At 32.4% G+C, this 26,125-nt stretch overlaps 1 protein-coding gene across 1 annotated transcript; it reads right to left on the bottom strand.

Moving 5' to 3' along the window:
* Nucleotides 1-989: 989 nt before the first annotated feature.
* Nucleotides 990-25,877, bottom strand: LOC111692772. The gene is made up of 3 exons (XM_023456883.1): nucleotides 25,804-25,877; nucleotides 12,605-12,905; nucleotides 990-1,117 (listed from the first exon to the last, which is right to left on the bottom strand). Exons 1-3 carry the CDS (start codon nucleotides 25,875-25,877, stop codon nucleotides 1,031-1,033), a joined length of 462 nt encoding a protein of 153 aa, XP_023312651.1. The 3' UTR covers nucleotides 990-1,030.
* Between the last annotated feature and the right edge of the window lie 248 nt (nucleotides 25,878-26,125).

The following is a 26,125-nucleotide window of genomic DNA, read 5'->3' as shown; positions in this document are numbered from 1 at the left end:
ACGATGCTGTTACGAGAAGACGATATCGAATGTATGATCTCGACCGGCAAGTACTACCGAATAAGAAAATGTTTGTAGGAATGATACCAGTATTCTAAGATTAGCCACAAGATTTCAAGTGTCTCATATGCTGAAAAAATGAGGTGAGTAAAGAGATTAATTACTTATTTTTGTGTATTTCATTTATCATTAAATTTATACTTTTTGAATTTTCTGTTAAATTACTTATTAGGTTTTGTTTCGTAGTTTATCATATTAAACAGAATTAAATTTTTGTTTATATGTGATGATAGGGCTCGTGAGGGATCCCATTTAATAATAGAAACGCGCGAAGCAGTATTTCATGGCGTGTGGTGTGAAAATTTGCTTTTTAATAAGCCTTTCCTTGAATAAAATTTGAAAAAATAAACTTTTGATACGTGTTTCTAGAGGTCAAAAGTAACCTCCGTATAAATATGACTCCGGTTCAAAATTTACACTGTATAAAATAATGGGAAAATGTTTGCACTAGCATTTAGGTATGTACATAGTTTTTAGATTAAAGCTAGATTTGAATTTAAGATACGATAACTTTTTTAACTTGTTATACTAAACAGTCGCTTTCATTTGTGTTCATCACTTTTCTCCTGGGTAAAAAAATAAGGGCTATTCAAAAACGTGGCTAATTACACATTAAAGTGAGTATACTAAAAAAAATTTATAGCCATTTTGCCCAATATGGCGTCGCCAAAGCACAAGCGCGTCTCTGAGTAAATAATTACGCGTAGGATGTGTCGCATTATGGTCCAACTGTAAAACATTTAAAAAAAAAGTACGTTAAAAGGACTCTGTTTTGGACCAGATAAATTTTAATCACCCTGTACAATATCCAATGTGTTTATACTGTAAAAAGTACAGTCGTTTCACAGCGTTGGCCATCGAGACGGTTCCTCACTATAAAGCAGCTTAAAGAAAACAGTAAGTCAGCAAAAATCCTACCTTGCTCTGTGTGGCGTAGTCTAAGGCTAACATGCAGTCGTTGTAACCGTTTTCAGTCTTGATGGTGGTGGCCATTGGGCCACATAATTGGCCTAGTTGGCCTCCGACGGAATCGCGATACCATGGGTACATATTCATCCTGAAACAGATACAAAAATATATAGCGTTTAGATAGTTTTTCGTATAAAATAAGTTCGCACCAAATGAGAAACATTTTTATTTATAATTTGGTAAAAAATTAAAGTAGAAACAGATGCCGGAAAATCAAAATGACGGAGAAAAAATTAGAAACTATATTTCTCCGATATTCCCAGATTTATGAATCTGGTTTTCCAGATTGGTTTACATCCCATTTAGTGTGGGTATGCCACAGGGTAGCATCCTAGGGCCTTTAGCACTCGATAAGATATTTCAACTGTTTTTAAATTTTCTACTGAATTGCGTCCATGAATTTTGTACATAATTAATTACTTTTAGCAAAACCATCAGACATTCTTCTGCAAAAAAAGAATACCTACGACATCCAACGCATAATAAATGTAAACAAAAACCTATCGGCACCAAACAACCACCTTCCCGCGGGATTTAATTATTTCTTACGAATCCCGCACATCCACTCGAAAATCCGACCGAACTTCCGCCTTCTCCCGCCGTCATCGATCAATCTAGGCGGCCGATCGGGTCTCGGACAAACAGACGAACCCATCCCAGCGGGCACCGGCCAGGTGGTGAATGAAACAATCGCCAAATCCGCAAACAGATGAATGGAATAAGAGAGTCAATGAGCGAGTAAGCCGGGGTAACCGAAGGCCCGCGGCCTGCTACGTTCTGAATTGGGTTAGCGCGGATTTACCTGGACTGGACGGTCATTACTGCCTCGGCTTGACCACAACACCCAGAAAAATAAAAAAGACTGATGACGGACACAGCGGCGGTGCCAAATTCCCCGGAATCCCGAAACGATGTAAAAGTGTCCGTAAAAGTGTGTACATTTTTTACATACACATAAAAGTGTATACAAATTCGCGCGTACCAAAAAAATGTGCGTATCTAAACATGTGTAAAAAATATGTAGAAATGAATCAACTTTTACGTAAAAGTGACAAAACATGTATGTAAAAGTGCTTACATATTATGTATCAAAAAATATTTCAAGTGTACATAAGTATACAAACAGCTGTATTACTGTCTAAAAATGTGCGTACGCGTGTTTAAATATTCGTAAAAGTGCCTGAGTGTATCTTAAGTTGAGGAAAAATATGTGAAAAGTGTATAGAAATGGTCGTCTTAAAAGATATCTACATGTATGGGTGCGTAATAGTGTGCAAGATGATAAAAACTTGCTTGAAGATAAACAGTTATAAAAGTGTGTACATTTTTACACACACGTAAAAATGTGCGTAAAAGTGTATAAAAGTTGCGCTTGTCCACAAAATGTGCGTAAAGGTGCCTAAACATATAGAAAATACGTAGAAATGCATTTTCGTAAGCGTGAAAAAAAATTTGTGGAGGAAACACCTAAAATAATGCGTAAAAGTGTATATTTCACAACATATATGTAAAAGTGTTACATATAATATGTATGTAAGATAATTCAACTGTACATAATAGTATATAAAAACTTGTGTTTGTGTGTAAAAATGATTGAGTGTATCCAAAGTTGGAGAAAAATATGTGAAAAGTGTACAGAAATGGTTGTCTAAAAGATATCTACAAGTATGTGTGCGTAATAGTGTATAAGCTGTTAAAAATATGCTTGAAGGTAAATAAGTGTATGTATAGTGTTTATAAAAGTGTACATGTTTACAGGAAACATCTAAAAGTGTATGAAAGTGTATAGAAATTTGCAATTGCTCAAAATGTGCACAAGATGTTCAACAATGCGTGAAAACTGTTGATATAAAACCAAATACTGAAAACAACGCGTAAAAGGTACAAATACTGTTGAAGTCAGAACATGTGCATAAAAGTGCTAAAATATGTATAAGAAATACAAAAGTGTATGAACATTTATATGGCCGTCTTAAAAAATGCATAATCACAAAAATGTATAAAACCTCATAAAAACGTATGAAATGCGTAAAGTGTATAAAAATGTGCGTAACTTCCCAAATCGTGCAAAAGGTGTTCTAGGTCTACGCGTAAGCACTAAAAACGCGCATTTTACACTGTTGATACTTTGTAGAACACATGCGAAAAACATTGTTTATATATGACAAAATTATTTATTTTTATGACCCCCTCGGTGGTCCAACCGGAGACGCCGCTGACCCACATAATATTATGGTGCCGTAATGGGGCCACGGTAGCGTGCAACCGCAGCCTAACCCCTAATCATTGCACTTGTTACAACAAATGGAACTTTAGAAATTGCTGCCTGATGATGTAGATGTATATGTTTAAGCTTAAATGGAAAAGTGACGGGGATTCGTTGAACCCAGTCAACGTGAATCGCAGGAAGCTACTGCTCTTCTTTTTTTTTCGGATGTTTTGAACGCGAGGCATGATCGCTGTTTTGGCATCAGTTGGTCTCGAGTGGCTAGGTACGTAGTTCGGTGTAAAAACGCGAAACGATCTATTTTGTTTGCACATCTGCGAAGAGGATTTGAGGAATCTCAAACCGCAATCGGGTTGGATTTAATTTAATTTTAAAATAAGGATGGATGAAGCCAAAAAAAACGCTAAATCGACATAAAATGTTTGGGAACTGCTGAATTAAAACAATAATTTAGAAAGATACCTAATGCTAGTTTTCATAGATTTTGCATTAAGTAACTCGAATACCTAATAATGATTAACACTAGTGCGACCCTTTGTTGGAAAAGTTTTAGCATCACTGGCATAATTAACAGTTAGTAAACACATTCGTTTCAAATATAAATATAGGAAATACATTTTTTTATACGTAACCATTACAATACATTAAAAAAAAATGGCAGGACCAGAACCGTCCAAAAATGTTCTTTCATAAAAAAATTGGGGACTACTGATATAAATATTTAATTTATCCTACGTGAATATATATTTTGAATTGTGCTAGGTACATGTAAAACAAAGAAAATCAGTAACTGAAAAACACTTTAGATTCCCATTGTTTAGAAAAGTTTTGGAGTAACTGTCAAACAACTGTATGCTCAATTCATAATTATATAAACATAACAGACACATACTGCTCTTATATTTGACTTTTAATACTAATAATAACAGGGATTAACAGCATATGATCCCCTTCTCGAAAGTTTTAGAATCACTGACTTAGTTAACTAGTTATACGTTGTAGGAAATACATTTTTTCATATAGGTACTACACTCGGTATTGCACATAAAACGATTAATACGACTGACTGAAACTTTTTGCCGTGAAAGTTTTGGGACCGCTGGCATAAATAACCAATTACAAGTCCGATTCGGAAATAAATATAGCGAACGCATTTTTTGCATAGGAATTACGCGTAAAACGATTAATAGGTCAACGATACTGGTCTAGTTGCCAGTAATAAGCAGAAGAAAGTCATTGGCAGGCGGAATACGCGTCCGTAATGAAGGTATTCGTATGCGACGCAACGCGCTAAAGGTTAAACTGATTAATTTTTGTTACACAATCGGGCAGTTTTCGCAGTGAACTTGACTGAAGGCAAGGTGGATGGGTTGGAACGAACAGGCGACTTGATTATGGGGTAAATTTTGAAAATTCTTCGGTGGTTATATCGCCAAGGGATTAGACAAGATATACGAGTTTGAAATTACACGCATCTGCAAAGAAATAATAAAGCAGAAGCCATTAAACGTTGACAAACAAATGAGGTGACATCACTGTTTATTTCCATGTGTTGCTTGATTTTGTTTTCATATAATTTTCTCGCTAAAGCACGGTTGAATGTCTGTTTTATGGTTGTAAGAAAAATACTAGGACAGAAAGGTTGAAATTATTTGATACTTTAGGATCTAAATTAATTATCATTGAACTATATCTCTGAACGGATTCAACCAATCTATTAGCTATTAATGGGTTTAAACTTTCAAAATAATTCAGTATAGGAACAGATATTCAGAAAATGTTTTCGAAAATGTAAGTAACAAACTTACGTTAAAAGAAATCGTCAAAATTCTAGTAGAAAATCGATTATAACTTTTTTACTTGCTTAATATCTAATAAGTATTTAAGGGTTTTTCTCTGTTTATTGGGTATACTTTGCCGCCCGTGAAAAAAATATTGAAATAAGCTTTTGAGCCAAAAGCTTCAGTTTAGCGCTATTTTTATTAAACTATTTTTGACAAACCAACTATTTTGCAACAAAAAAAGCAGACAAATGAAAAATGCACATCAATATACATGCACTTCAAACTTCAACTATAAATTCGTGTTTTCAAAAATAAATCCGTTTTCCTAACGAAAACTAGGACAAATGATTGTATTTTTTTGTTTGTTTTTGCTTTCTTCAATGTGCGATGTAATGTTAGGCAAAAATAATTTAATAAAAAATGTCTTGACTGATCTTTTGGACATAAGAGTTTATTTAATAAATGTTTACATACGAGCCGAAATATCCAATAAACAGAGAAAAAATAAATAAATAAAAAACTAAAACTATGAAACAAAATTTCAGACAATGGGCCTGATATAAGAGTATATTATATTAATTTACCGCATATTAAACCAATTTAGTAACAGCTGATTATACACTTCTATGAAAATGCGACTTTGTAACGATTTTAATGGGTTGTTAAAAAATAAAATTTTGCAAGTTCATTCAATATTCCAGAAACATGACATAACCTCATTTTTGTGATAAAAATTGACGAATGGGGAAGAATTATTATTACTACGTTTTAATTTTGCTTATTTTCATTACCTATATTATAAATTACTTTGTACTCTTGGAAAATGTACTGGAAAGATTAAGAAATTAGAATAAGTAATATTGGTGCGATCAGCTCTGAATTTTTCTTTGGTAATAAAATAATTTTTGTAATACTGATTTTTGTTCTTATTCCATCTCTCATACGAGATTCTATTTCGGATACAACATGAATAAGTTACTTGAGGCATATAAGGCCCACTTAACTTAAATATGCAATAAATAGTATATTTTGTTGTTTAGAAAGACAAAATCATGTTTTCTACAAAGTTTATGAATTTGAGATCACAAAAGTTACAAATAGTACAAGAGACAATCCTTTTAAAAACATTTGACTTTTTAAAAACTCTTTTTCTGGGCCTTATTAAACATAGTGGTATAAGGTCCTCTTGAGAATTTGCAGTTTTTCGCAACTTATCTTCACAATGACTCCTTAAAAACATCCTTAAATTTGAAAAAAAAAGAAATATAAAACTTTTATTATACATTTATCTTAATAATTAACATAGGCTCCGGAAAAGGCTACTCAAAATGTTTAGTTAAGTACTCTCTAAAGCAACTAGGTAAAATGAAAACTTCTCTTTGGATAACAAATAAAAAATAAATTTATTCGAAAAAATTAAGCCTAATTCATTTTTAAACAATAAATGAGGCTTCTCTTAACTAAACTAATCGCATGTGTGCGTGAAGAGTGAAGTATCTTCAAATTATTTTAGCGCGAATTTGTTAATATGGGCCTTATTACCTCCTGCGCCTTATTTGCCTCAGGTACCTTAATTATTCTTTGTGGCAATCTGTATAATTTCTTTCAAAACATTATCAGAAACGATATTTAGTGCCTTTTAGTTGTATACTTATTTCTTTGAAGAACGAATTTCTTAAAATAGATAGAACGTAAGTATTTATTTATAAATATAGATAATTTTATGTATTATCCAATTATTTTTAATTAATATGTCTTGTTCATCTAAGTCTTTGAACATATTCTTTAGGCAACTAATATTGCACGATTGGTACTGTCAACTAAAAACCCCTAAATCTTGCGTCACCAATATTAATAATTCGTTTACAATGAACAATGACAAACCGCTACGTCTACATTGCATATAATGAGATCGCTGATTGGTTGAATAAAATCTCGTTAAAAATTATACCAATTACCAGCCGGTGAAACAAAATGATGTGTTTTAATGTAGCTAATATTGATTTTATTGTTTTAATAATTTTTAATTTTACCGAAATTTAATTGTTGCTAAATTTAATAACAATCAACTACCTACATAGTTGCTGAATTTATTTTTATAAAACATGAATTTTGTTCCTAGTGGTTAACATATAACTAAATTAGTTTAATTGTAAAACCAGGGGGGATATCTTAATACTTACATGATCACTAAAAAACTATATAAAACAGTCCACTTGTTTTCCAACTAGTTGTCCAGTTGATGACATTAACCTTTTCAGAGAAAAACGCATTTACTGTTTTAGAAAATATTTTACGACAATATTTTTCCATTCAAATCCTAGAAAATGATCAACATTTTTAATTTGCATATATTTTTTAGTAAGTAATTTTTATATATCTGTCCTTATTAAAGATGGTTACCTATAGGGTTGCTAGCGATGTAACTTTTACCCGAAACTTCGAATTTGGCGTCATTCGTTCTCTGGGTTTCGCATTGAGAATAAAATTATTCGAGTTCATTAAAATTATGGATAAAAAGAGTAGGTAGGTAGGTACCTCGATTTCGTTTTGCAATTCACCACGACGACAAAGTCAAAACGACGACATAACAATTTAGTCATTATTTAAAAGTGCCAAAATACAAATTTTTAATACCTATTAGGTATGTGCAAGTGAGCAATCAAAAGTGAGACGAATTTAGAAAACAGGAAAATTTATATTTTCCAAATATAGGTACCTACCTACTTAGAATAAAATTTATGGAATAAATAAATATTTAGTTTTGTTTTATAAAATTTAGTACCTAAATGAATTTTGTATGTTACATTTATAAATTTCCTTTTTTTTTACTTACTGAAAGGATATTTTTTCACGTTCGTTATAAGATCATAAATATTACTTAATGTAGCGTATCCTGTCGACTTTTCTTCGCGAGAAAATTATTTGAAATAGGTAGGTACCTAATATTTCTTTAATTTAATCTATATTTTTGCACATAAACCACGTAGGTACTATCTTCTATCTAGCGGACAAGGTCAGCTTGGTTAAGCTGTACAACTGTATTGAACATATTTTCAATAATAAAGTTAGAATCTTGCTTTGTTTATACCACAAAATAGGTAAATTTTAACTACTTTTAAGGATGCTTCAAATTGTAAAATGCGTTTTTTTATCGGAAACGGTTAATTTTACCGATTTAAAACAAGAATATCTACTACCTACCTACCTTGCTGTAAGATTTTTTAATGATGTTTGACACAAAAAAAAAATGAAAACAAGAAACGTAGGTATGATCAATTTTCCACCAATAAGGGCCATTATTAGACTCCAAGACTAATATGTGTAATTTGACAAAAAAAAAAAAAAATTGTGGCAAAATATTAATTAAGAAAATAACTGAGGTTATGTCAGTACCTACATTAACATTGAGCTTTCGAAAAATGCCACAGGATCATAATATCATCACCATCATTTTTACGACTATAAATCATTCCTAAATTTTTCATAGGCGGAGGCTGATTGAAGTGGTTATATTTTTATAAATAAACAGAGGATCTGTACCTTTTTATAAAGAGATGGTTTCTAGGCCCACAAAGAAAACTTTCGTGTTAGTATCTATCAAATTAAAATTTAAATATGTACCTACAACTACGAAGAAGAAAATGTAATTGTTACAAATTAAATTTAAAAAACACCTAATTATACCTAGGTATTTGTGTCGATTGTGATAAGAAAATTTTTTTGCCTTTTCGTGATCTGTTCAATTTTCACAAGCTGCTGGTTATAAGCATAATTATTTTAAATTGTTTCAGTAAACATTTTTAAACGTTTGGAGCATAATTGATTCTTTTGTGTGAATTGTGAATTTTGACAGCGGCATTCGTGAATAGTGAATACAGTTATCTATGTTACCGACTAAATTCTAATTCTATACAAAATTGTCGATCATTGCCCAACTCGGTTTTGCAAATAATGCGACGCTTTATTTGTGAACAATATTGAAAATCAATACTCTGATCTAGGATAGAAAAGTTTTAGTTAACCAGAACGAAAATAAAGAAAGTTTCGTTCATTTTTTCGTCAACTCAAATCGAGACACAAGCAATAACGGAACAGCAGCTGGCCGGTAAAACAGGACTCTATAATATCGTATCTCCTGCGTAGGCCGTAATGAGTTGTTATCTGCTACGTTTTGAACGTACCAGCTATCCCACCCTGGCTCTGAATAATTGCAAACTATCCGTATAAGTGGAAAATTATTTATATCGAACAACAACCAGCCAATTAGGGCACAAAACGGGCTGACGATATATTGGGCCCCTATCGCAGGAAGCGGGTGTGCCGGTAATGTAGGATACTTTTTAATTACGCGGATAACGAGCCAATTACTGTGCCCAGGATGACTGTGCCCATCGAAATAACGTTATAAGCCCTGGAAATTAAGGGAAAATACATAAATGGCCTTTGGATAAGAAGTATTTTGAAAAATTGTAATAATCCCAAAAAGAGAGACATTGAAAAGGAAAATTTAGAAGGTACCTACTTATGCTTTTTTTGACTTGATAGTAGTCTGAAATTTAATCATTTCTATCAACAGAAATTTCCGAAAAATTGAGGATGGGAAAACGACCGTTTTTTCAGGAAAATTTGAATAAAAAACGAAAAAATTTAACATACAGATAATTTCCGCTTTTGGAAAAAGCTGATAAAAAGATTCTAAATAGGTACCTAGGTAACTATGTTCCGAACCGTTAAAAGAGCATTTTTTAGATTTAATTAATTTTAAATCTAACCACGAACATGTTACCTACATTGTAATCAGAAGTAGCAGACACGGAATACGAAGATCTTCGTTCAAAAAAATTTCAGTGTTCGGGTTCGGAGTTTTAGTTTGCATTTTAGTCGAGATTTGGTTAAAATACAGGTCCAAGGTTTATAGAGAACTGAAATTTTATTTCTTATCGTTGTTTATCATTGAAAAATTAATATTTTGCTTCTTTTTGCTGTTTTAAATAATACCTTTCGTAAATTTGTTCTTCAGATTTACTAATATGAGCTTTAGTCAATATTAACATTTAAAATGTTTAAAAAATAGTAAAACATATTAGAAATACTAATTAGTAACTCTTGAATCACTGTAGGCAGGTTCAAAATAAATGAAAAATAGTTTACTTGAAAATAACAAAGAGGGTAACAATTTTAGGCGTTCTCTTTACTTACACCCAAATACCTATATTAACCATTTTTTTTAATAAACAACTGAATTAGACTCGTACACTTTAACACCGATAAGTAGGTACAACAAACCCGTCGCATTGGCAATATTTAAGAGAAAGTTTATAATCAACGTACTTAACACTCAAAAGACAAAAAGAATGGCTTTAAAAAATACAAATATGAAATGGCAAAGTAGTTTTCTACATTTATAGATATACATACATACTTAGTTATAATCTTTTATAACGAAAATTATGTCTATTGAAACTCAACTAATTAATCTAACTCCGATTAATTTACTTCCAACTAAATGCATTTTTAAAATATAGCTAGAAATATGATAACAAATTAGGTACCCATAATCACAATAATAGTAGGTAGGTAGGTATGTACCTAGGTAGTTAAAATTTTAAGTAGATATCCCTCCTTAATACAGAAATTATTAAAGCAATACAGGATACTAGGTATTTCCTGTCAATCTAAGACAAATATATGAGAGGGTTTCTTTAGAAACTGTGCAGTTTTAACAATACCTATTTGCAATTTGATGTTCAATAACAGCTTTCATGTTTTGACAGTAAAAATCGACTCAGAAAGAGATAATTAATTATAGTCTAAATATGAATAGCATACAGTTAATAATAGCGCAAGTAATACCTAGTTCATGTTAAGCACGAACACAAGTATTCATTGCTTCATTTGTGCTGAATTTATTGTTAGACAGTTATCAGTTTGTTATTTCCACTAAAATTGAAATATAGTTAGGTACCTCCTTAATAAACATACCTAATAGGTATAATTGTAATTTCAGTGGTAGCTAGATTTGAACGAAAATTTCAATTTCGTGACAGTCTTTTATCAGTATTATAGGTAACATTTTGTCAACAAAAATATCTTTCGGGGAAAAAAACAAATGATAAAAAGAAGCCTACCTAGTTTGATGAAGTTTCCCAATATTTCAGCGAAAATAGGCCGACTAAGTATCCTAGGATTAACATTTATTTTCTTTTGAAAATTGCCTCCAAAATAACTTTTAGCAGTAGCAGTACCTAGGTACATCTTCATCCTGTATAAGTAGTTCAGTGTCTAAAGGATATTTCAGCAATTTTATACCTACATAATTTTACTTTCTCGACAAATTCTACAAAAAATTCTTGGGGTCATGACTAAAGTTATAAAAATGTTCCATGGGTATACAAAAAACATTTTTTGACAGAAGTTAACATTGGAATTAAAAAGGTCGCAACGTTACGGCGTTCGCAACTCACAAAGTGTAAAAAAAGGTAATAACTAGACGTAATAACCACTTTTCATACCGTTTCCACGGGTGGAACTTTAGAAGTATCATCCAACGATTATCGCGATGAAAAACGTTTAATTTATGCAAACAAGTGATAACAAACTACATTTTTTCAGTGGTTTTACAAGGGCAAACACACCTGTTCGCGAGTATAAACGCAATGCCTACTTGCAAAACTGGTTGTGGAAAAAATGTGGAACGTACTCGTAATGGAGGAAAATAACTAAAAGATGACTCTAAAGATTTTGCTTCTTTCGAGTACCTACTTGGACGAAATGGCGTGCAACAGCCCAAGCAGCAACAGAATTAATTTAAAAAAATGTAGGTACCTACATATTGTCGACAAATCAAATGTTTCAAAAAGAAGGAAATCTATTTCACAAATAGGTAAATGTGTAAACTCTCATTGGTCAGGAAATTGCTAAGACTAGTCAAAATTTTGTCAAAAATTTGCTAACATTTTCTCTAGATACGTAGACATACCTATTTGTCGTCTATGAAGTATTTATATTGAAAAATATAGCGGTTAGGTAGGTGTAAGGACATTTTTCCCTTTAACTTTAGCACTAGGCGGTATTAATAATTATAAAAAATATGCGAAATACATCCCAAATTGGTAAAAATGACTATAAATTAGGTAGATACGCACTGGTACGTCAAAATTCATCGTCATCCTAGACATTTATAAAATCATTAGGTACCTATATCAAACATAACCTCTTTCAGTGCCTGTATGTAATTTACGTTTCCGCAGCCGTAACAGCCGCAAAATCGCACAAATAAAAAGAATAGGTGTAACAAGATCCTACCTGGGCAATCACAAGAAACCACCGACAAAAAAACACTTGTTTAGTCAATGAATTGCACTGTATCCGCACTGGTAATGCTACTCTCCCTATGACGCCCGTCTATTCTACGTCGATCCGTTCCAACATATAACTCACACTTTTTTGCACACCTGTACGCAGTTTTTTGCTGTGGAATGTTCGAGTTTTTGTCCCCCTCGGAATATCAGACTGGCGAAAAAACAAACACTCACTGTTGGCAAACTGTAGACTTACTAACCTGGAGAGAGAGGTGTGGATATCTTGAAATCAGGAATTCCGATCGGGACGCCTCGCGACACCTCTTACGGCCGTCAGGGGGGATGTGGAATGCTTCCGGAATGTACGGTGATTGTTTGTCACACACACCACTGGATGCAGGCGAAAATATCAGGCAAAAACCTCCGCGGCCACCAGACGATTTAAAAAGGGTGCGCAAAACACTGGTGTTTGTATTAAAAACTGCCGGTGTGATGTAAAAACCATGGCAAATACTCGGGTTGAGTCGAGGAGTAAAAACGTGGTCTCGTTTTTTGCGTTGCCTGTGCTCGTGCCGGTTTTTTTACCACGGAAAACCCATACGCTATGCACTAGACCCGCCAACTTAACTGAGACTGAGATACGGCTTTACGCGGCTTCGCGTGCTTCGCGGCAGCTCGGCTGCGGTCGCGCCGCGGACACGCCCCCAGCGCGTTGAAACAATGCGGAGACAGAGATGGGTACACCGCGAGCAAAGGGCGAGAGCGAGAAGGCGAAAGTATTGTTTTTTATGCCAAACAATGAGCGATACATTGTTGAAGCGACGTGTTAGAAGAGGACGGGTGCGCAAGAACAGAAAAAATAGGGACGACTGATTGGAATATGGGATTCGAATGAAATGTTTAGAGTTGGGTACAATTAAGCTGATGTTTATGCGTAAAATTAGGGGGACGCGGGTGTGTGCGTGTGTACACATTCATTAATGGTAACGAATAATTGATGGAGGCGTGACAGGTGCAATTTTATGCATAATTTTGCAGTGATGGGTTATTTAGTAAGTTTGAGTGTGTACTTATAAAATATGAAATATTTCTCCACCTGATTTGCCTATAAAAATTGGTAGGTAAATAGGTGTTTTTGTTGGACTGTGAAGGGCTAATAGGAATTTTGGGCAATGTTTCATCTCATCTAGGTATATACCTACCATAAGTGTTTTCTGCAGAATTCACCATTCGTTTCATAGAAAAGACCTATGAGAACTTTTTGTTATACTTAAATAGTATTTCAAATATACCTAGGTATTGTCGCAAAAGTCTAAAAATATTGAAATTTTCAGTAGTAAACAAATAGGTAGGTACCTAGGTAGTATAAGTTTTGAAGTAACTGTTAATAAATTAGTAAAGATGCGTGGTAGATGTTATTTTTTAGAACTAAAAATAACTCGAAAGAGTCGTATTTTCAAATAAAACTCAATTAGGAATCAAATATATTGATAAAATTTCCAAAATAGGTATCTTCAAGCGTCGACAAATTTCTGGCGTTCTTAATGGTGATACCTCAGCCACTAATTGACAAAAATTTATAAAACTCCAATCAATTTTTTAACTTCTACTTAGTTAAGTCACTAGGTAGCATACCAAGGTTTCGTCAGTCTATGTCAATCAGTTATTTTCGAAAATGTGACATTTTCAAAAATTTTATACGTATAGGTATCTCAAACTTAAATGAAGACGTTTAAGCATTCAACTTTTCTACTTAAAATGACCCTATGAAATATATCTACGTTTGTTTTAACTTTTCTACATACTTATGCGTTAATCATTAATTAACGCATATAACGCATAGGTATGTGAAACTTCATTTGAGAAGATAGAAGATATTTTTTAAGTATGTATACAGAAAGTACATAGAGGGTGTTATTTTACCTTTGTGCATGCGTTAATAAATTCCCGTTTATACTTATAGTTTTTCCAATTCGAAATTTGTTTTAAAATATTTTTTGTCTCCTGTAAAATATAGACATCTATTATGGAGTTCGAGTAAAACAGACAAATCTTCAGCGTTAATAGTACAGTGTATACATACAGGATGTTTTAGAGGCGTGATTCTACGATTTGTTTTAGTGTCAATTAAAAAATGTTATTATTGAAGAGATATATCTCAGAAGGCGTTGACTTCTGTACCTATATACCCTGAATTCTAACCCCGAAATTTTGAAATTTCGTTTGTAATATAATTATATTGGTGTTAAATTAATAAAACAAATCTTTGAGAGCAAACAACCTATCAAAAATAACAATTGGAACACAGGGACATCATTTTGAACACACTCTATAGAATGATTTAAGTACATTTTGCATTTATTTAAACGTTATCATCTTTGCAAATTGCTAACTTGCACCAAAACGGTAAAAGCTATGCAAAAAGTCAAATTACTATTATTTTTATTAGGAAAAATAAAATTTCTGTTTAAAAAACGATTCTACCATATTTCTATTTTCAGTGGCGTCGCATAATTTTGATGAAGATGTAATTGATTTAAAGAGATATTTAATTTCACAGGATATTGTGCAAACAAAATTTCGTTTTAATATGCTCATTTATTTGTTCAAAGTAAAAAATAACAATGAAAATTTAAAGGTATTTGTGAATGAAATTATTTTGGTGCTGGGAAAATTAAAAAAATATCAAAGAGGCAGATACACCGAGGAGCAAAAAAGTGATGACATTTTGAAGACATGCAAAGTGTCGCAAGTGGCGCTCTCTAACAAATAATAGCAAAATTACGATGAGATTTGAATTACCCAAAATTTGTGCAATATTTGTAATTCTGCAAAGGTTATTTAAAATTAATAAAAACAAGTTTTCCATTCTGACGCGCTGTTTTTTTTGAGTATTTATTTTTGGACAATGTAAGTTTGATTAAATCGTACCATTTTAGTGTGTAGAATCCTCTGTTACACTATCGCCATTAGTTACAGAACATCCTGTATAAGATTTATACAGTTAACAAATAGTTTAATGTACATTACTCAACGAAAGTGTTATCATTTCAACAAAATTAGGTGTGTAACAGAAATTGTGTTGATTTTGAGTCAATTTTTTTATGGTGTAGAGACACAATATTCCAAAATATTGCTTGGAATGTTGTGTCTCGTTACAACATCGAAAACAGATTTATATGGAAAAGTACCATTATTTTTGCTTCCTCTACGGATTTCTGAATTTTCGTGGTTAAAATTCAGGTCACCCTGTAGAGGTTTTGCGGGAAAATAATACAAAAAAATATGACGGTTCCTATCGCGTTCTTTTTTTTGCTTTTTCTGTTTCAATGGACCTCCAAAATCTCGCGACTCCGACCCACCCGGTGTATCCCCTCGCTGACACCGTCTCTACGACCCCCTGAACCCGAACTGACGTATCCGGCTAAATATCGGTCGCAGGACGAACTATAGAGAGAAACGGACGAAAGAGGGAGTTTTTGCTAATTCCGTCCGCGACCTACGCCAACCAACAGTTGGACAAAAAGGTACCGCCGGTAAAATATGTTCCTTTTTATAAGTGGCGGGGCTTTTTCGGCGGGTTTTTCGATCGCGACGGCATGAACGCCGAGCGACATAAGAAAATGGACGGTTTTTGCGCGGCTTCCTCGCCGCCGCTGTTTACGACGGTTTCTTGCGGCCCTTGGCCTAGGTCCGGGACCCCCTTCGCACGACGTCCTCTGGTCGGTTCGACGAGGAGGATTTTTCCGCCATTTTCCTTCCTCGGGGTCGCGTACGAGGAGGAAATTGTTCGACGCAGTCTAATTCGCTACAACCACGACGTACACTGAGAAAAAGTTTGTTTTTTAAAGTGAATACATACTTATAAATAATGTTTAAAAAGACTAACAATATTTTTTGTACATATATTTTTTTTTGTTTTTTTTTTTTTGTTTTTTTGTATTTTTTTTTTGTATTTTTTTGTAGAGAAATCGGTGTGAATGAAAGCAATAAAGGTACGGAGTGAATCCACTGAGTGAAATTATTGAGTACATGTTCACTCAATATTGAGGATTTTGACAATTTTACTCATTTGTGATAGTATTTAAACTAAAACTGAGTACTTTCCCTCAAATATTGGTGCCCGTTAAATAAATTCTGCAGATAAACTCGTATTTGGTACACTTGTAGCTAAATCGGAATAAATGTCCTCAATATTGTGTGGCTTCACCCCATTTTATGGTTGTCGTGCGTTGTCTTTGTCTAATTAATTAATAGAGTGAAAATTTCACTCAATCTGGTGTGGACATAAATTGATTGATTTAGTAAAATTGATTGAACTAACCTAATTTTTTTTACAGGATACAAATGTCCGTCCTTAGAGCTCTCGTTTCTGAGGTACAGGGTGTTACAGATTTCATAGAAAAATTGTCTCTAAACGTCTTTTGAAGAAACGAAGACAGCTTCACGAAATTTGTTGTATTCAACATACCGAAGTCTATGTAGGTATGCATCTATCTCTATATTTTACTTTATTTTTTAGATATTGAGCTAATTATAATAAATTTAATTTCTTTTCCTAAAAATCCTATGAAATGTCGCCAAACAACGTTCTTCAACAAAAATCTAGGTGTGCAAAAACAAGTAACTTCATAGACATGATCCTTAACTGAAACCGACACGGGAAACAACTAGGTACTCTATGAGGTAGAACTATAATTGAATTATATTTGTTTAAATTAAAAATGATATTTCCAAATATTTAGTGAAAAACGTTTACTTAATGACAAGCTTTAGGAAATACCATATCCTGAATACTGTTGACGATAGTTATATTCTAACAGTTTTATATTTTCTATATACATCTAACAGAAAATAATACTAGCTTGTCACATAATCGTAAAAGTACATTTACACTTTTACACAATACGTAAGTAAAGGGTATCCCAAAATTCAGGAAAGAAGTAAATTTGACGAGCGTTTTTAATTAAAATTTGGTATTTTTTATTGATTCATACAGTTCAGGGTTATGTTTGGAATAGCATATTGGGTGAATGGCCTCCATGGCTTAGTTGGCACATACGCATTCTTTTGTCGAAATTTTCCATGACCGATTTACATAAACGCGACTGAATTTCGTTGACACAGCGCTGAATTTCCTCCCTCAAGGCGTGGGGGATATAAACCTTATATCTCAAAAAAAAAACCCTAAGAAAGAAGTCCAACGGCGTTAAATCAAATGATCTGGGCGATCAATTCTGATCACCAAAACGAAAAATTACACGACCAGGAAATGACTCATGCAATAATTGAATTGTTTCTCGGGCACGAGCTGTATGGCATGTGACACCGTCTTATTGAAACCACACGTCGTCTACATCCGTATCTTGCAATTTAGATACAGAAAACGATTATTTATTTCTCAATAGCGATTAACGAAAATGATTTTGTTCGAAAAATCGGCATACACTTGTTCCATTCAACGAACTCTCTTCGCTCTGTGTGGTCAGTAGACTTCAGTTTTGGAGTCAATTGTACTTTGTAAGCATGAAAATACAAATCTTTCGTGAGAATAAACTGCAGAGAGCTCCTCGAAATGTCCAATTCTTGACCACATTGTCGAATTGATAACAAGCAAACTCGAACTAGATGCCCTATTTGATTAAGTTCAGATTGAACTAAAACAACTAAATCGAAGCAACATGGTGATCAAGCAAGAATCAAAATGTTAAAGGATAAAGTTAACTTTTTATTTGACCTCTGACCAACATACCTATTTCCATTTACCGAAAAATCGTCGACCCAAGTACCTAAAACGTTTTTTTTCTACAAAACTGTTAAAAGCCCACTTTTAACAGTTTTGTAGAAAAAATAGTGTATGATATACGTGTTAAAAGTGATTTTATTTTGTTCGTGAAGTAGCTACGCTCGTTTTTTAATCATCTTCACTCACAAAATAAAATCTTACTTTTAACACGTATATCATAAATATAAAATAAAATATAAAATTTTTCCTTATTCTAAACACTATAGTAATATCTCATTCATTCATTTAATTCGTTAAAAATGGAATGTTTCGAACCTAGTATCTGTCTGTAACACCACACAAAGATAAATCTCCGAGTTTTAAATGTAAAACCAACAGATATGACAGGTTTTCTTCTATAATCAATCCTATAGGGGGCACAGTTATATCAACTTGTGCAATGTATAATTCGTAAGTTAATTTATTCCATAGATCCATTTAAAATGTACAGGGTGATACATTCAATTGGAAAGAAACAGTATTGCAAAAGTTAAATTTGCAGCAGATTTTATTTGAAGAGGTTCGATACCGAAAAAAAGTAAGAAAGTTTTCAAAGCAATAGAAATCTGTTAATAAATATGCAAATTGCCTCGTGCAAAAATATCAGATCGATTGCTAATGTAGTTTTTTTGAAAAATGATAATAAAAATTNTTCTTAAAATTTAATTCTCGTTTTAATAAGGGATTCTAATCTAATTCGTCTTACTAAATTGATGCTACAGAAATTATCTTCTACAAACAGTAGCTCCATTTTTATGTGATCATAATGTGGAAAAGCATAATAATAATAATATAATAATAATTATTTATTTAATCCATTGTGATCAAAAATGACATTAGACAGGTCAACACAATTATTTGTTACAAACAATAATGTAAAAACAATGAACAAATACAAACAAATAATGTACAATAACAACACAATAATACATTACATGCATTAATTAATTTTATACCCATGTAAGAAGGTGACTTTTCGTATAAACTTGTAGTGTGATTTGGAAGTTTTAATGAGTTACCATATATCTGGTTTGATATTTATGAGAATCTGAATTGCGTTCATAGCGTCTTATATTTTTGGCAACATGAATTACACATTTATATATACATATAAATACTAGGAAAAGTTAAAATATTATTATCAATAAAATATGGCCTACAGGATTCACCTTGGGAAATACCAAAAATTAAACGAATTATTCGTTTTTGAGAGATTAAAATTCTGTTGACACTATGAATATTAACATTACCCCAGACTATAACGTTATAAGACAAATGACAATAAATTGTTGAATAATATATGTTAAGAAGCTGTGGAGTATCAAACATTGTTCTAAGTTGCAAGAGTGTATAGTAACCGTAATTTATTTTTTTACATATATTATTAATCTGACTTTTCCAGCTCATATCACAGTTGATAAATGTTCCCAGAAACTTGCTTTGTTCTGATAACTGTATTATTTTATTATTCACCGCAACTCGAAGAGGTACATCAATTTTTCTACGAGCGCAAAATTGCATGCATATAGTTTTTTCTGGATTTACGATTAGCATGTTTCTATTACACCATTCCGTAAATTGGCCAGCTAAGGTATTTAGAGAATGTTGCAGCTGCTCACGACTATTTTCATAGACTGCAAGAGTGACATCATCTGCGTATAATATTGTACATTCAGTATTAAGGTTTGAGGGCAGGTCATTCATAAAAATTAGAAAAATGAGAGGACCAAGTATCGAGCCTTGTGGTACTCCTAGGCCAATTTTTTGAATAGTTGACATATTATTATTTAATTTAACATACATTTTTCTATATTGTAGGTAAGATATTAACCACGCCAAAAAATTATCTCGAAAACCTACTGCTGACAATTTTTCCGACATAAAATTAAGATTTAGAGAATCAAACGCCTTCGATAGATCAAAAAATAATGCACCAACTTATTTTATCAAGATGTTTATATATGTATAAGTTCGGTAAGATCAGAGCAAGCAGTTTCGGTCGATTTATTGGGACAGAAGCCATTGTGACATTTGGTTATTATATTATATTTATTTAAGTATGAATTCATTTTATAGTATACCACTCTTTCAACGATTTTACTTAAAATAGTAGGAACTTTAATAATTTTCCATTATTAAAGAATCATTCTTTTTTAATATAGGTGTAACAACACCAATTTTCAATTTATCAGGAAATGTACCACGTTCAACAGATAAATTTATGATATAAGCAAGAGGTGGGGCAATTTGATTACGTATATTTTTTATAATCTTGGTAGAAATATAGTCAATGCCTACAGAATTAGTATTTTTCAGACTATGAATTATATTTATAATATCATTATTATGAACATTATGAAAAAAGAAAGTATTGCATGTTTTTAACGTCGTTAAGGTACAAGCATGTGAAATATTTTTCCCTAAATGGTTCTGAATGGCCAAGTTAGCTGTCGTACTAAAATAATTCGCAAACGCATCTGTTATAGTATAAACGTCGTCAGTGAACTTATTATTAATTAAAAGAGCAGATGTGTCGTTCTTTTTTGTTTTACCCATTTTTTCATTTGTTAATTACCAAATATATCTTTGTTTCTGAATTGTCGTTTTACTGTCAAGTTTATTACGAATGAAGTCCTTCTTCGCATTATCAATTTTTAATTTATATTGTTTTTTTAAATTTATGTAATAAATTTCTAAATTAGGATATTAAAAATTATGTTCTTATACACAGACTCGTATGGGAGTTGGGAAAAAACTTTAATCAAACTTAAATATTGCTCTTAAAAATGGTTAGGATCGGAAAAATAATATTGTAATTAAAGAATGAAAGGAAATATGGCAACACTGCAGATGTTCTGTCATAATCTTCAATTTGACATGTCTCACTACCATACACTGAACTTCTTGATAGTTATCATATGGATTCTCGATTTGCACATTTTCTTTATCTCATCAAACCACATTCTGTTTCATAAGCGTTTTATATTGCTTTTCAGTCATTACTTTTCCTTCGTATCTTGGATGTTCATTCTTGTTTACGGTATACGCTCTAAGCACAGTTGACAGTTGACCCAACTTTTACCACCACCACCATATTGATGTGCAATGTTGCCAGATTTCAGCCATAGTTTTACAAGCTCTTAATGAATAAATAGACACTTTTATTCAAATAAAAAGTTAATTGCCGTGCATTAAACACGAAAAATATATGCGGGCTAATATGTGTTGTATAAATTTCATTCGCATATTTAGTCCGCCCAAATTCGTTTATGTAAGGTTGGTACTACAACGAAACTCCCGTGTATAAACATAAGCTTCCCTCCCGCACGGCCTGCCCCGCAAGAGATCTATCGAACATCCTTAAAAGCTCCATAACAAAAATCACTTACGTCAACCACAGGAAAAATAATTTTGTACAAATTTTTTAAATATTTATCTACATGTTTTTGTGAAAATAGCTAAGCTAAATAGAACTGATTTGTATATAGTATGTACTAAAGTATATTGTTATGGAATAAATAGTTTTAATTATTTTGTTAATAATAATAAAAATTAAATAAAATATCTTTCAATTTAATCTTGACGGAAGAAAAATTTCATAATAATGTTTTAATACAAATATAAGCTTATTATTTTAATACAAGATGCAGTCTTAAATCATGTTTTATACATATTAGGTGCGTTATATTGTTATATTATTTCTATTCTGCATCCTCCTGTTCTATAATTAGATGTAAAACGGTGTATTTTCAAATAAATAAATAACTAAATATGTACAAAAAATATATCAACTTCAGAAACAGTATTAGTTACCATTAAATTATTTCAGTTTGTCCTAAGCTAATCCTACACTGAAAGAAATGCATTTTATTCTTTATTAGAATTCTATATATCATTATAAGACCATTGTATACTACATGTGACAGTTAAACAGGTGAATATTGGATATAAAACGCGTATTGCTAGCACAGTTGTATAGTGACTATAAACCTTATTCTTTATTAAATTATTGTATAACTAGTATACAACGTTTTTTATCCCCTTTACGAAATAATAGCAATAACTGTTATTAAAGTGTTCTATATCGTTATTAGAACATCTAGTACTGGTTATAAGTTTTATAATAATAAATGTATTAAACTGTTGTATACTCTGTATGAGTTAAAAACATATGTCATTAAGTTTTCAGAAATTTTATTGGACAACTAATTACAAGCTAAGGTTCTAATGCAAACATACATAAAACATACTTTTAAGCATTAAAAATGATGACAAATCGCTCCCAAAACTGTCCAGTTTATTTTCTTAGCAACGATGCATCCGTATTTTCTTGTATTACATAAGAATTTGCACTATAACTCTTCCACCTTAAGAATGAAGCATCCCCAGAAAGGTTGAGCTTCTTTCCATATAATTTTATTTCCTCTGGTTGATTGATTTTATACCCATGCTTTTCTTTGTCACCGTTAACCTTCTATTCCTCCATAGGTTTGAATACAGTCTAGTATGTGTAGTTTTAATGATAACTTGCAATAAGTTTTAAATATTGAAAAGCCTAACTTACTACAGTAAGTTTTTACAAGTCATTCTTGTTTAATTCAAGAATATCTTTACTATTTAACCTAGTAATTTAGTAGTTAACTAATTGTGTTTACTATCACATTTTAAATGTTTACTGATGATTTATGCCTTTTAATATTAAAGTAGCGTACATTTAGGATTATTTTTTTATTTTATAATTTTACACATGAACAATTTTTTCCATTTTTTTTATCCCTTAAATTTTCATTTGTTTTAATTTGATTAAAATAATGACCAAATTAAATTGATAAAAAAATTAAGATTAGAGGAATGTTTAAAAAATTGAGAACACTCATCTGGAAATATTTTTTTATTAAAGAAAATATTTTAAGAAATAAAGCACGTTTCATATTGGGCATTAGCGAAAATGTAAAGATAAACATAGACTATTTATTTCATAAAGTTCAAGCTGAGGTGAAGTAAAATAAGTATAAAATATAAGAACTTACACTGAAAGAAATGGGCTTATTAAACTGTTTAACTAGAATAATGTGTATAGCGCATATTAAAACTTTTATAACCAATATACAACTTTTATTAAAAAAAAAGCAATCATCTCCATACTCATTATTCAATCAGTTTAACTGGAAGGTGCTTAATACACCTTATGCATCTATGAAATAAAGGTTATAATGAATTACTTATACATTATTAGGTGTTATAGACCTTATATTCCAATTGTATAGTAGGGAAGATTTGTTGTATAAAGACCAGTATCCGAATTTGTATATAACAATTGTATTAACAGAATTATTCGTTCTTATACTGAATATGTTTCCGTTTTTAACGTGTAAAACGCATCTTATAATGGTTAAGTGATCGTCACCTCTCGGTGCATAATCGGTTATGATCTTTGTTAAGTTATATTCATAGTCTTGTAATAATAATCATATGTCAGACCCGAGAGCGAAGTGCGCCGACTCAATAAGAAACCTGGCTATTCCAGCCGCTGATTTAGGGTTCGCCGCACGAGCTCATACCTTCTATGATTTCAGTAGCATGCTATGCATGAAGCAGAACGGTACTCAACTATCTTATACAGTCCACTTTTATTGTCCATAGATGTTCAATCATTGTCAAAATAAACACACAAAACCACAATGTCTTTATTATCTTTACTCAAGAAGAGAAAATACAACAATCGTAAAATTTCCGACAGTCCGCTGTGCATCGACTTACACACGTCTAGTTTGATGAAAATGGACAGTATATGCACATGTTTTGTGGGATACATGATCATATCACGTTGTGTGAAATGGAAAATTATTATGTAAGTATATCTAACTGTTTTATGGCTTGTAATTGTTTTGTTTTTTCAAATGTAAATCTTGTCTAAATCTTAAAAATTATTATTTTGTAGGTCCTATTAGAAATCGCTGATGTTAAGTTTTACATAAGATGGATGAACAGAAGGTGACAAAGAAGAGCATGGGTATAAGATATAGAAACTTCATATTACAAATAAAAATTTTGTAATTATAAAAATAACTTCTTTCGTCTTTGCGCATGAAAACAACACACAAGGCAAATGGGTCTAGTTCAAATCAAACTAATTAGACATTAAAGTTAAATACGTTCGTTTCCTTTTAACTAATTGGATAAGTTTGATGGTAATTAATAAAGGCATATTAATATTAAAATAAACGTTAGGTACTTATTTATTTCAGTGCATTTGTAGCAGTAATGTAAGGTTATGTATTGTTCTATATAACAAACAATTAAGTAATTTAAATTTATCGAAAAGTTTGCGGGTTTATAATTACAAAAATGGACATATTTTCAGAAAATAAGTTAAAACGTGACTGTCAAAACTCCTTGAGAGCTGTTTCTATCAGACCGCCCTGTACATACGGATTGCCTTCACCATTATATCTCAAAGTCAAAGTGTCAATCAAACTAATCTGTTTTTTTAATGTCAGCGGGTATAATGGCTGCCGATATGGATATACCTGCTTCCAGATAGGTGTACCTGTTCGTAGTCATACTCGTGTAGAATCTGCAAGTAATTTGAGGCGATTTTTTGCGGTGGTCGGCTACCAGGCGTGTTGCTATCGGTTTCTATTATCTCTATTTTTAATATTTTCCATAAAAATCCCCGTAAAACCACACGTTCTCAACGGTGAAACCATAAATAATCGGCGGATACTAAATATTCATAGGTTTTTTGGGTGGAATACGGGGGCGACGCGAAATCAACACAAAATAAGAAACTGTATGCGTTGCTCTTACGGAAAATGGGGAAAATATTGTACTCTCTAGGAGTACAGAGATGGAATAATAAAATGTATTACAGATAACTGTAACATTCGTGTTCAAAAAAGGCAAATAGTACTTACAGTTTTGCACGCATCTATAAATTTCACTTTTTAAATAGACGATAATAAATATATCCTTAAACGTAATGGATATCATAAGTAGGTATTAAGGACAGAGTTACATATTAATATAACCATCCAGCATAACAAAATAATTGAATAAATGGGCCTTTCAAGTTAAAATGACGAATATCTGATGTGTAGAATATAAATTCAAGGTTACTCATGAGTAAAATTATTTTGGAGTTGAGTTTTGAGTAAACCTTAGAATTTAACAAAGAAATAAGCTTATCATCACAATTTTTAGTTAATTAAAAGAACTAAAATGTGTGGGAATGAGAACATACTGTGTAAAAATCAGTCCGCTCGATGTTTATGCATTTCTAAGTAAGGGAAACACAAAGTTGTGTACATACGGATACCGACGCGCAGTGAGGACTAAGGATGCTTAACATACCAGATATGCTCAGAAAATAAACGAACTTTTTTAATTACGCGCCACTGGAGATATATAGCGAGTTGGCAGCATTGCGTTGCGCATAACCGTCACTGGAACCACATGTTCTTGGAGTGTTGATATCTCATTTATTTTTCGTGGTACCCCCCCGACATACATACAGTATGTCTGGGGTGGTGGAAAATTGCTTTTCCATCGCGGCACTTAGGCCTTATTATGCCCCTTGTACACCCCCCTTCATTATTCGAGTACTTTTCTTCAAACCTTCCTATTACTACACGGGTCTTGAGTTACAGAGATTTGTTGCTCTATTATTATTACCATTTTATCGGGGACCTCACGCAGGCGAAAGGTGTTGAGCGACCCAGGTCTCCGGTAGGCTGCCACAGCCACATCCCGAGCCTGCTGCCTTAGGTCACCCATCTAAGTTCCAGCCTGCGTCCGTGATGCTTACCTCGGCCGATCGAAATCCATCGGCCAAGACACCCGGCTAGGCGATCCCCTATTTTTCGCGGTACTGTTATTTGAGTGCAACGTGACAATTTTTTAAATATGCGATTTTCTGGAACAACGTTGCAGCATAAAATTTTGCGTGGAACTGAGGCAAACATTCACGGAAACGCTTCAACTTTTGAAACAAGCT

Source organism: Anoplophora glabripennis, unplaced genomic scaffold (assembly GCF_000390285.2).
Source record: "Anoplophora glabripennis isolate ALB-LARVAE unplaced genomic scaffold, Agla_2.0 scaffold7, whole genome shotgun sequence".
Classification (NCBI taxonomy): Eukaryota; Metazoa; Arthropoda; class Insecta; order Coleoptera; family Cerambycidae; genus Anoplophora; species Anoplophora glabripennis.
The sequence above is the reverse complement of the archived record's forward strand: the minus strand, read 5'-3'. Positions and strand labels throughout refer to the sequence as shown.